This window comes from Bradysia coprophila, unplaced genomic scaffold (assembly GCF_014529535.1).
Source record: "Bradysia coprophila strain Holo2 unplaced genomic scaffold, BU_Bcop_v1 contig_24, whole genome shotgun sequence".
In the NCBI taxonomy this organism is placed as follows: Eukaryota; Metazoa; Arthropoda; class Insecta; order Diptera; family Sciaridae; genus Bradysia; species Bradysia coprophila.
The window spans coordinates 7,853,255-7,867,289 of NW_023503501.1; the positions used below are offsets into that span (position 1 = coordinate 7,853,255).

Below are 14,035 nucleotides of genomic sequence, written 5' to 3' on the forward strand. Positions count from 1 at the left end.
TAAAATATAATTTTCAATAAAACCTTTGTTGCATATCGTCTGCAATCTTCCTCTGTCGTCTAAACCACAAGAACACTCAACGGGACAATTTCCGAAACAGATAACCCCATCAAGGAATATCATGTGCACCAAAGCTAACAGTATCGCCCACTTGATAGTCATTCTGTAACAAGAAAATTATTAGTTGTAGAGAGTGTGTATTGCATGAAACAATTAAAGTTATTAGCATAATTAGTTGTTATATTCAAAACATTTCAACTCAAAATCAAATTGGGGTAATTGTTGTGGCTTTTTGTCATAAATGACGGAAGCTGTTCTGTATCCGGTTTTTCCGATAGTGGTGTATAACAAAAGAATGGGCGCTACAGTCAAACAGGTAACTGTTTAAATAGCTTTTATTACAAGTTTGTTCAAAGTTTTGCGAGCATTTCTTGTTATAATTACGAATTACCATTTTTGTATGCGAATGGTGGTCAAGAATTGTAAATAATTTCATATGATGGCAACGGAAGATAAATTGAATTTTACGCCAACACAGTTGTGCGATAAAGTTCGGATTAACTACTAATTGACGAGGCGTTCGGGTAGTGCTATTTGAAATCATGGAATGATCAATAAACGACTTTTTTTTTTAAATATCGTGATGATCACTGTTCGAACGCTTTTTTCGCAAACAAGATTTGGAAATTGGAATTTGGAAGAAAGACCTCAATATCTCATATCATACCAGGGAAGTAATTTGATATTTCTTATCCAGATGAGTAAAAGTTTCCGAGGCCGTCAGCCCGATGTAACGTTTACTCATCGTGATACAAAATATCTAATTATTTCCCAAGTGCAGTCTAATGCTTTTATGTGTCGAAGCAACGATAAATACAAACTCCCTGTCAGAGCTGATGCATAATGTTAGTCTTACCACGCAAAGAAATAAAATCCATTACATGACTCGGAATAAAAATAAAAAGTCTCGTTTTCGTGTGTGTATTGAGCTCGGCTACGTCTACGCCGCGGATCAACCAAATTCACACAAAAACTCTTCTTTTCATCTTTTTCTCAATTATTATGTAAAATACGTTTTTTACGAGTGATGAAAAGACTTTGCCCTAGCGAGGCAAGTGCCACTTTACACCCCTAGTAAAGTAAACTCCGGTCAAATTTAATTTGTTTTCCAACATCTTCCCAATTTTTACGAATATGGAAGAATTCAAAACAAGATTTTCCTTTAATAGTCCCTGAAAAAATTCTGTTCGTGATTGGCTGTTATTATCCACGTTACAGAATTTTATGCTATCTCTACGCTATTCATACGAATAAATTGCCTTTCGCTCACACCAGTCCTCCACGTTACATTTTGTCGATTTTTATATAGAACCGCCCAGTAAATAATCTGCGATAAATAATACTAGATTTCACCCGAGTAATAGTCATTAACTTAAAACAAGAAATATGAAGTTAAAAAGTCGAGTTTTCGTGTGACTATTGATGATCCGAAGCGAAGCCGAGGTTAATAGATACAACAAAAATCGAGGACATCCAAGGACATCAGAAGAAATGCAAGAATTATGAAAAGTACTATTTTCGACGCATGTAAATACATTTTCCACCATATCAAATAGATACGTATGATATTTTACTCAACAAAGCAAAACAAATCTTGACAGCATGATGTCCTACTTATCTCTCTCTAGAAACACTTAGATAAATAGGTGAAGGTTCGCTCGTTCGGCATGAGTTTAAATATTTAGGTGAAAGCGTCCTCAGGGGTTCCAAAATTGAGTTTGCTGCACACATTTTAGTGACAAACATTTATTCCATGTGATTGTATCCACAGTTGTACATGAGGAGGTTACGCTGATCACCATCTTTTCACTGGGCCGTATCATAAAAAAAAACATGGCGACTATAGGTAGCTCTATAAGTACATTTCAGTACGAAATTTCAACTGAACTGAAATGGCGCTACAATTTTGTGTGAAAATTACAGCAAAGTTCAGGGAATTTTTGCGATTGGTGTAACATCTTCAATCTTCATATTCAACCTTGGATATATCAACAGGCCAATAATGTGTCTTTTCCGTTAGCAATTGGCGTAATCTCTTTTCTATAAAAGCTTGACAACCTTTCATTTGTGGCAACGTCTATTAACCAAAAAACGATATACGGTGGCGATTCACGTTAAAACAAAGAAAACAAGAACAAATTCCTTCATCCTTAAAGGAAATTTCTTTAATCGAAACGATGGGTAACAAGGGAGAAGGTACCTACCGTAATGTGAATAGTGGGATTATACAGACATTGCTTTGGTATGAACTACAAACTTGCAATTCGTCAAAATAAAAAAAGTCTCAACAAGAACGCAGCTGCTATTCTATTGAAACATCCAAATTTTGATTCAGAATATCCAGAGCATTTTCCTCAACAAAATATTAAAATATTTTCTAGAAAAATTTATTTGACCGAAGTCCAGCAAGACATTGATATAATAAACTCGTTACCTTGTCAAGATGGTCACCGTTTCAATTATGTTACCCATATTCACCCAAATATGAAAGTAGTTTCATTTGATACATGTGCACAATGTGTACATTCCATTCTATTCATTCTAAAATAAATTCAAAACATGTTCCAAGTCAACAAATTCATATCCGTACATCAGATGAACCTTTCCTGGAATTTTGCGATCCAGTATTACGTTCACGTCATATAACATCTACATTCAAATTCAATAATAATCGTATGTCCATGTCCACACAATTTTTTCTTCTCCATCATTTCGGTGAGAGACCTTCCCACATCTGCTGCCTTGTTGGCCAAATATGTATAATATCTGGATCTGTATACATCCGTTCTTCTTTTTATGTATTCAATTTGTATACACATTTGTATATGCATGTATTCTTCACCTCAATTTCATAACACCCAACCAGAAGTAATATGTCCATGGATGGATATATTTCAAGAATGTGTTTTTTCCGTCGTCTAGTGTGTGGTATCAATTCAAAAGAGAGCGAAAAAAAACATTTATAATCGAATTGACCCTTTTTATGACATGTGGCTATGAATTGGGGATCGGTTATCGCAAATCATATACGTAAGGGTATGTGATATTTCATAATCTTATAACCGAAAAAAAATGAATGCTGGAGAAATACGCGGGACACTGACGTAAAGATAAAGGAAGATGGAATGTTGGCAAAGGGTCTCTTTGTTGCGTAGGTTTAAAAAATAAAATGTTAAATTTATCGAAGCATGATGAGGAGAGAATTCGTAAACGAAAAAAATTAAATTTGCTGAGTGTGGGGAAACTATAATTGATGTTGCACGAATGGGATTGGGATACACATTTCAGGGTGTATTCTTGAATGAGTACATGAAGTAGTAGACTACGTACCTGCTAGGAAATTTGTTGTTTTAACTAAGTGGACGCAGTGTTCGGCTCTGGCTATGATCCGCTAGTCAAAACAACATTTTCCAGCAAGCAAATAATTATTATTGTTCGTGCAGAAGCGGTCTATCAACAATTTTCAGTAACAACCATATGACCGATGGGGACCGCACTGAAAAGAGTTGCATAGAGTTGCAATCTGAAAAAAAAAGTATCGAAGAGTTGCACTCAAAAATAAAGCGTTGCAAAAGAGTTGCACGCAGAAAAAAAAAAGTTGCGAAAGAGTTGCACAAGAAAACAGAGTTGCAAATTCAGTGCGGTCCCCCTCGCATATGACACCATTACGTATCTGAAGCATGTAAAACAAATTATTTTTCATTTTAGAGAACGATAGGCAATAGGCATGGAACATGTATATATCCATATCCAATACAGTAACCTTCGTTCTTATCTGCATTCTGAAAACCCCGGTTCCTTTATCACGGAATAAATTAACTCGAAAGAAAAGCAGAAAGAAGACGATATGCGAAATGAGAGAAAATTTATTCGAAAATATCTTCAATATAAGAATGGGAGCATGTTTTCATTATCTTCTTACCCTTTAAGAATATTTTATTCACAAACTTATTCATTCAACATCTTATTCATATGTTAATTGGGAAATTGTCTATATTTTGTGAATGTTTGTAGCGCACACATCGTCTATACACGTCGAAGCGATATAGCTAGAGCTCAACAACTTTGGTAATTTATAAAATTAACAGGAATATCCTTTCAGTGCAGTAACAGAAAGTTGGATTACTTTGCATTAATAATTTAACGAGATTTCAATCTTGGAATACAAGCGTAATGTCGAAATGGATGTTGGACGATTTGCATTTTTCTATTTCGAGAGCGATAAAAATCGGATTTCGTAGTTGAAAAATTGAATTACCATTTTTTCCAGTTCAACAAAAGAAATCTTGTCGATTAAGATAGCCAAAGTCACCGTGGTATTGAACGGTGAAGAAAACCAATTTTCCAGATCTAGATCTTTGCACAGATGCGTAGGATCTGACTTTCCGCTCATCAGGCCCCTGATACAAAATTGTCCTGTTTTTTATCGTACAGGACTTTACTAAGAGCTATCATTCCGTTCAGTACCTGTACAGTACGGTAGGTAACGGCCACCACACATCTAGTGCGTAAAACAACATCATTTCACCATCTGGTTAAAATAGCTATTGTACGCTTAAGAGCCATTCACAAGCTTGTGCTCGATACATTTTCAAAAAACCTTTCCTTACATTTTTGGGAGGGGGTTTCTAAAATTCGTCATTTAACGTACTTAAGGCTCGGAACGGGTTCGGGTTGACCTGATCAGTTCAGGTTATGACCCGAACCGGTTTTAGACCCGAACCTGAACTAAGACTTTGGGTTCAACCCGAACTTGACCCGAACCTGAATTTTCGATTTCTGGTTCAAACCGAACCCGACCCGAACCAGAAGTTATTCAACCCAAACTTGACCGGAACCTGAATTTCCATTTCGGGTTTGACCCGAACCTGATCTGAACCCGAATTTTTCAAATAGATCAGGTCCGGTTCGGGTGACCCGAAAATTTTACACTAAAAAATGCCAAAAATTTCGGGTTAACCCGAACCGGACTTGATTTATTTGAAGATCTCGGGTTCAGATCAGGTTCGGGTCAAACCCGAAATGCAAATTCGGGTTCGGGTCAAGTTCGGGTTGAATAACTTCGGGTTCGGGTCGGGTTCGGTTTGAACCCAAAATCGAAAATTCAGGTTCGGGTCAAGTTCGGGTTGAACCCGAATTCTTAGTTCAGGTTCGGGTCAAGATCAGGTTCGGGTTCCGGTCTGACCGAACCCGACCCGTTCCAAGCCTTAAACGTACTTTATGAATGGCACCCAAGCAGCAACATCGACATTTTAGCAGTATTGTCGATAAACCCATCATCCAACAAGAGCGATGTTTATGGCCAGATGTTCACAATTTCACTCGATTTGGAATTCTCTTATTTCTCACAGAGGTGAACAAAATGTTTTTTATATGTGCGAGGTGGGATCTACCGTTTGTCTCCAGGAATCAAAAAACTTCGATTTTTTTGAAAACATAAACAAAGCGACAGTTTAAGTGAGAAAAGGTCTGTTTTCTCGAAAGTGAACTTTTCTCACTAGAAATATAGTCGGCAAATTGGAACTTTATCATTGCCTACTGAATGAATAAAATAAGGAAAATCTCAACGCACACATAAAAAAAGTTCACAACGCAGGCGAGAAAATAGGTTTTTTCTTCCCTCCTCTGAAATATGAAAAACTTTGTGTTTAACTCGAGAAAAACGTTGGATATTGTATTTTTTCGGATGAGTTGTTACGATCTGCCCACAAACAACACAAAAGAAATACGAATTGTCTCCCCTAGTTGAACAAATAACTATTTCCAAGGAAACTTCGTCAATCGTTCATTGATCTCGATAAATTTGCAAGCCAGTTAAATCTCGATACGACCAGGCACGTATTCTCATTAGCGTAGGTAAAAATCGATAATAACGTTAGGTGCGTGTTTATTATGCTAACCAATTTTTAATCGCATCAAAATTGAAACAACTTAAATATGATCGATGAAACAATATACATTGTTCAACCCTGACCTATCCATTTATTTTACAACACACCGAGTTTTATGTATGCTCACGATGTAAATAAATATATTGTGAACGACATGAAACTCATGACATGCAAATTTATTTGACAATACCATATTTATTATCTGGAAGTAATGTACAAATTTGTCCCGTTTAATAGCTAACAGCCCTTATTTTCAACACAGATTATATTGAACTGGATTTACAAATATTTGTAAAAGTTTTTTTTTCTTTTCTCTTTCAACAATTTATCACTATGCTGAACTCTACCAAGCAGAAAATTTTTAATGTACACTTACAAATTGTCGTACTATAAGAACCGCAGGATATATGTATAAAAAAAAGAGAAAATCGGAATTATCATTTTTTAAGAGTGGAGGAGTTTGTCGAAAAGCTGTAGAATTCAGTATGAAAATCGACTCTTGAACAACGGTAATAAAATTTTAATTTTGTTTTATCAATCGGATTATCATTTTAGTGTACACAATTTTATTAAATTAAGTTTGATGTGTAAAGCATCAAAGTAGATATCCCGTGGTGCAGACACGACAGCCGAGTTGTTTTGGGAAATTGGCTTAAACTTCGACTTTGAGTGTACATTGTGTTGAAAGCTTGTAGAATGTCGATGATCTGTAATATAACAGATATGTAGCATACTGTGTAGCAAAAACTGTGACACGGAAAACGGTTTCAAGTTCTCGTAGCATAGATAGTTTTATACAGCGAGTGACTTAACGTTCGCTTGCTCTACCGTATAGTGCACTTTACAGTGGAGAGATATATAAGTTGAATGTTTGTTTGTTTGTTCTATAAATCAGATAAGAAATCCTAGAGACCTGAAACTTATGCTCTTTGAGAAAAGTTTTCTTGGTTTGGTCGAATTTCCTTCATTTTGTCATGCTTGGTGAATTTTCTCGAAATCAAGAAAATTTGGTAAAACCATTCAAATTTTCTAGATTTTCTCACATTTTCTAAGATTCGAGAAAATCAGGAAAATCCAAAAAATCGAGAATTTTTATCGATCTTCTTGATTTGATTTTTTTTAAAGGTGATAAAGGCTGACATCTTGTAGAATTAGTTGACAAAAGTAGTTGACGAAAAAGTAGCAGCTAGCAGCACTGAATCTCTTTTTGTGAACAAAACTTGTCAACTACTTCTGCTTTAGCAAGGAAGTAGTTAACAATTTTTGTTGACAAAGTGTGTCTTTCGTAGCTTTTCGAAACAAATAATTGTCAACTACTTTTGCCCAAACGCGGAAATAGTTGACAAGTTTGTTACTAAAACGGGGTGAGTTTCAGATTTATGTGGTGAGTTTTATCTTTTGTAACAACTACTTCCACCTTCACCTACGAAAGACATACTCACCTTTTGTCAACAAAAATTGTCAACTACTTTCATGCTAAAGCAGAAGTATAGTTGACAAATTTTGTTGACAAAAAGAGATTCAGTGGTGCCAGCTGCTACTTTTGTCAAATAATTCTAAGTGATTTTTTGCGTGAGGAAAATATTTAAATATTTTAAAATTATATTAGTTACGAGCGAAGCCCGGGGTACACCACTAGTATTTTACAAAGAATAAATTTTTGAAAGTTACACGATTCGGCTTCATATGTAAAATTGAAACTTAGTACCTGACCGGCATCGTTGAATTTTTTTGTAGGCCGTTCTCAGATCAGCTGCCATGTCTACTCCATGGTATACTGGACATTAATTTTTATGACGGCAATATTTGAACATTTTCCATTTTCATCGAAATTTAGATGTTGCAGTGTTAAACATTAAATGGCTATCGTTGATGGTTGTAATTGTTTCGGTCATGATAATTGACTCGGCAATTATTATCTAATATTTGATTGTGTATGCCAGCCTGTACAACATTTTTCGACACAACAACAACAGTTTTGCCCAATTTCATCATAAATTATGTAATTGAATTAACTCAGCATAACACAGACATTCATATGAATCAATTACGGTCCAGCGGCAACAACCTTTGTGTGAAAAAGTTTGGTACTTCGTTTCAGAGAAAGGTAATACACATCACAATAAATAAACGGAAAATGGACAATTTCATTAGTAGACATGTAGGTAGTGTAAACACGACTGTATCACATGGGATACGAACTGTGTAATTCTGACTCGTCCTTTTCATTGCAGGCATGGTTTTTTTGTTTGAAGAAAAACATTAATTTCAACAAAAAACTGTTGTGGGCTTTTTTTTTTCTCGACATATGCGCTGGAAGACGAGAGATTCATAAAAAATTCTGAAAAATATTTACACCTAAAAGTCACCACAGGACATACCCCAACATTGAATAAATGAGAAAATTCCGAAAATATTTTCATGGTAAACTTTCCAATGTGTAACGAGTATAAGCTCGCAAGATTATAACCACACCCTTCGAAAACTGTTACACATAAAGAAAATTACATTTTCCATTGTTTATACGAAATGCAACGAATTTTCGCCTTAATTGAGAGCATAACACAATAACCATAAACTTGGCAGTAAAAAGATGGTATTTAGCTGGATGTGAAAATTTGTAAAAGTTATTATCAACCACATCAGTTTTGGTATAATTGAAAATATTGTCGAAACGCTGAATCTACGTCAGAAAATAATTTAAAAAAGAAGAAAGCGAAGATATAACAATGGTCGTCCACTATTTCACCAGTGAAGTTTAAGAGAAAGGGAACCAGTTTTGATAACAAATATTTTCCAACCAATGACACCAATATCCATTCTAAAAAAAATGCTCGGAACGGATTCAGGCTGACAGGTTTCAGTTCAGATTGGCCCGAGGTTTGCAACCCAAACCTGAACTAAAATTCAGGTTTGACCCGTACTTAACCTAAACCTGAAATTTTTCGAGTTCGAGTTCAACCCGAACCGGACCCGAACCTGTTACTATCGTGTTTCACATGAACCGAATCTTACCCTGAAATTTTCAGATTCGGTTCGGGTTACCCGAAATCTGGACAAAATCAAAAAATTTCATGAATTATTTCGGGTTACTCTAATTAGGCTCAGGTTAGGTTCGGGTCAAATCCGAAAGTAAAATTTCAGGTTCAGATCCGGTTCGGGTTGTACCCGAAATCGAAACATTAGGTTTTAGGTTTTAGGTCGAATTCGGTTTGAACCTGATATTATCGTTCGTAATTTCACTTACATAGATAAGCATTAGTTTTTTATGTCATTTCTGTCGCCATTGAACTCGGTATCAACCGAGGAAGTGAATGATGAAACTGGTCTTTCACTGAGATCGCCTTCGGAAAATTTCTTTCTTAATCTTTTCTTTGCTATTAAATCATTCAGAGGTCGGATACTTCAAATAATTTTCTCATCGAACAAATAAACTACCGAAGAAAATGTAAAGTTAAAGTGTGAACCTGTGAACATTGATTGAATCAGCGAAATTATTTCCTGAAGGTTCAGCATGAATGATTTAGCGTAAAAAGAAAGTTTTGAAACGGATATTGGTTTTCCCGCCATAGTGTCTGTAGTTGTATAAATAATGGAAAATAAATTATTTAAATTGCATAGGTAAAACGCCTGTTACATGTTACTCGTTTAATTAATATCGATTGTAGTTTATTCGATTGAAAATATTTTTTTTTATCGAAGTCAACGAAATTGGGTCGCCATTCTATTACCCATGGAAATTTATATCCGATTTTTTTTTTAAATTCAGCAAGTTCACTCTCAGAATGTGAGAGTAGATTTCCTAAACAAAATAAAGCAAACAATTGCATTGTTTAGCATTTTCTTTTGAAACAGCAATGCAATTTGTTTTGGTAATGACGTTGATATTTCTTTTTTTATGGATAAAAGGGGAGTTTTTATGTGACTCGCTCGTATATTTTGTGGGGAAAATACAAAGTGATATTGATTTTCTATTGTTAAAATTGATTTTCGTTTTGTGAGCTTGACTGGCTTGACTCTACATATATATCGTGCATTCCTTAGCTACGGGGTATTTTCCGGTATCACAACTAAATTGTTGGCTATGCATTGGGACGGTGGTTGTGTGCAACACAGTTCGTACAAGTATTTAATAACATTCTGATGTTAATGAACGACCAGAACAATAGACGTTCACTTTAATTTCATTTATCAGCTAATCAGAGCGCATATTTACGCAAATATACATTAGTTTTAATGGAACATTCTATAATGCATCAACACACTACAAATATTTTCAGCAACAAATTTTAAGCAGCAGCACTGAAAATGTGCAGAACTAATTTCAAATATTTCGAAATTTGTGTGTTCGGATTATAGTCGCATAGATTCTGTGCACCATTAGTAGTTATAGTGTGTGTGCAGATAATAAGATGATTTTCTACAGACTAAATTGCAATAAGAGGAATGATAAGACAATGGACCACTGTTGCGATCTGATAGAGAATTTAATATGTCGTTCGACGTTTTGCATTAATATGCAGTTCAAACGTACCATTTCACATTAGGCCATAGTGATAGTGGTATTCGATAAAGTGCTCTACTGAACACTATTCGGATTTGCACATGAAATAGTTCAGCGAATCATAGTTGAAATGTAATTTCAACTCATCACCAACCTTCCTAACTCGTGGCCAGTCTGGTAGTAAAAGCATTACTAACTATTTTCATGAATTACGAGAACCTCTATGAAATTTACAGAATTACAATTCTCGATATTCTCGATTGGAATTTACAAGGAGTTTCGGGAAAACACATTTTGAAAATAGACACTGGAACCATACGGTTAATATAGAAAACTAGTGATCACAATTCGTTCCTATAAACAAAGTAAACGTCTTGTTAATCTTCTAGTCATTTGTTATCGAGAGCAACGACGAAAATAGGTGAAGACTTCTAGTAAATATTTGTCTTATGTAACAAATCGTTTGCTACAACAATGAAGTAAAAGATTAGCCGCACGGATTGTGTGTTGGCTTCTGCGCTCTACTATCAATCCAATATTCCGATTCAATCACAACGTCAGACTCAATAGGGACTCATAGGGACTCAAAATTGATTTTCGTTTCAATGCAAAATGTAATGTCAATTTTCTTCAGCTGTTTTACCATTCACACAAAATCTCCGCTTACAGGTTTCATAGTTACACGCACGGTGGGTGTTTCTGGGGAAACCCTACAAGAACGCATCGGCAGTGTGATTGAAGGAGTGGATTAGCTGGTAAAACAGTTGAAGCTTTAGCCACAAAATTGGTTGATATTGACTGTAATCCGAGAGTTTTAAAGTCGTCCGAGTACAAAAACTGATTGTCGCATGTAAAAGTTTTCTAGTTACAGCACATATATCACAGAGAGGATATGAATCAACGGAACAAATATGTTTTTTTTTTTAAATTGAAATTCAAAATGCATTTCAATTTTTGATCTCAATTTTTTTTGTTATTGAAAAAAATCCATTCATAAATGTGTGTACAAGCATTTATATGAATCGCTTCTATGGGCCATCACTTACCATTATATATAAAAAAAAACTCTTCCCCCAGTCCCATCGGTCTGATACGCAACAATGAGCAATTTATATTTTAAACATACACAACAATTGTTCAGTTAAAATGCCATACGCATAAATTTTTCAACCCTTTTTTCGTGCGTTTTTTTTCGTTCTTCTTCTTCGTATACATCGATAAATAAAAGAGGGTTCCGGCTGGAGAAGGGGAAAACAAAGAAGAGCCGGGAACAAATTTCTTTAACTTTTATATTTCGTAAAACCCCAGAACGCTCATATTGTAATTTTGAAGCTAACAAATATAATTATAAAGTATTCGGAGTGCGTAATTCCATTATAACCCATCATACGCGTTTCTATTTCGTACATTCATTTTTTTTTTCTTCGTCTTCTCTACTTTCCATTTTAATGCCATTTTTTATTTGTTTGTGTTAAATCCCTTGATAATATAATATCCAACCTAAACAAATAGCACAGAGATAAATACATACTTTTTGTGAAACGAACGAATCCAAAGGAACATACGTATACACCCTGATGATGTTCATGACGTTGTTTTTCGACTTATACATTGCATTTAGATACTCATCTATATACAGTTGTTCCTGCAGACAAACCGAATGTGGAAAGTCTTGAGTTCGGGTCATCTCATATCACTTTTAATCATTGGATGGATTCATCAATCGAACACTCAGAAAGTTTGCTCTGCCATAAATGGTCAAGACATCGCAATTTCGCAATGAAAACTAGTCGAAAACTATAAAACTGAAGAAAATCGAAAAATCGACGTTCAATGGCTGAGTGAAAAATGAATGGAACAAATGTTGATTGAGTTCAGTTTTTTTGTGAAGAGGGAAAACTTATACAGAGAATGATTCGATCAAAGTTTTGTAATTGATGATACGTTTTCTTGTTCACATAACCTTTTTCACCTTACATGTCTATTATTTGGATTCGTTAGAGTACAATGTCTCTCACAAAGAGTCACATAAGTAAATTATAACAACGACTCCATCATACTCCAACTTCTACGTCAGAGCATCATCAGATCAGGCCTCCAACACCTCCTAGAATCTCCTAAGACTCCATAAATTTTAAAAATGCTTCCAAAATCTCCTAAAGCTCCTAAAAATCAGGATTTTAAAACTAAAAACGATTTAATTTAGTTCTAAATATTTTCGGTCAAGACAGTGGTGGTAGCTCGATCAAATTGTGAAATATGTCAGAAAACGTTACTGTCCTGAATTCTATCACAATCCCAAATCGACCATAAGCTTAGTCACCTTATATTATCAAAGTTTTAGTTTTTGAATGACGAGACAAACATCCTAGTAAAAGAACTTTGACAGAATGAAAAAAACCTCAAATGTAGTGTAGGAAGAGGCGCATGTCCAAAACTTAGAACTTATAGCTTTCTGGTAACTTTGGGTGACTAAAATTTTTCTGAATAGATCCTGTAAAATCGTTCTTAGTATTTAATCTAAGAGTATGCTAATACGTTAGTTTAATTTGTTAGAGGTTCCAGTTTCTGGTGAGGGATAATAGTACAATACTGCTATGAGGCTGTATGTAAGATACGTGCACGTATACGAGCGCTTGCGCGAGTATTAGTACGAGTCTCTTATATACTGCCTTATATGAGGGAGGTATATTAACGCAGTATGCAAACATCTCTTTTTTTAGTGATATAATTTTGCTTGCAAAACCTTTACCTCTCTAGGGTAAACATAAGTCTAGAAACCTCCCAAAACTACTTAGATAGAAGAATTTTGAAAGCGTGGGAGTCCTGTCATCATTTAAAAGTTCTGGAAGCAAATGTTTAACTTTCGCTTTTAAAAACTTCTTCAGCCAATAAACGTTATCGTAGATATGTAATACCATCAAAACCTATTCCATTCCCTATGCGGCAACTAGTAACTTTTAGATGGCTTTTTGAGACTAAGCAAAACATACAATCTTTGCATTGGTCAATTTTCTGCATAAATATTCCCTCTGATCTCGAGACATGTATTTTCTTTGAAGAGGTTTCCAACTGATTTAATAAAAACGTTTTGCATAGCGTTCGTTCCGTTCGTTCAGTAATGCTATATTTACTTTAACAACAATTTAGTTGAGAACTTTCAAGAACTCTGACAAAGTTCATGTAAAATTTAGCTTACAACATTTAGCTACGGTTGCATTCAATTACATTCTGATTAGCTACTTTACAAGTTTGTCTTCCCACTTTTATTATGTGAACCATAAAAATTATGTAAACATATCCGTGTACAACATGCAACCATACTAAAACAGCTGATGCTATAAAAAGCGTATGAAAAAAAACTCTCATATTTATCCCGATTTATTCGAAGCGAAATGGTGAATCAGTCGAGGAATCTAAATCTTCAATCATTGTACGAGAGGTAAATGGCAATGTTATGCACAGAAAAAATTGCTAATATCAAAAAGTTTATTATGTGAATGCACTGAGCTTTATAATATGAAGCCATTCAACAATGAATGAAAAAATAAAAACTTTTGATTGCGAAACTTATCCATAC

The 14,035-nt window shown here is 34.9% G+C and overlaps 1 protein-coding gene across 2 annotated transcripts in view; it reads right to left on the reverse strand.

The window, feature by feature from the left end:
• LOC119077735 (toll-like receptor Tollo) overlaps window positions 1-14,035 on the reverse strand; it is an 80,024-nt gene that overhangs the window by 17,205 nt on the left and 48,784 nt on the right. For both annotated transcript variants that reach the window (XM_037185012.1, XM_037185013.1), the window contains one exon: window positions 24-163. In XM_037185012.1, coding sequence (XP_037040907.1) covers window positions 24-162 — 139 coding nt within the window. In that variant the 5' untranslated portion in view covers window position 163. The remainder of the gene's footprint in view (window positions 1-23; window positions 164-14,035) is intronic.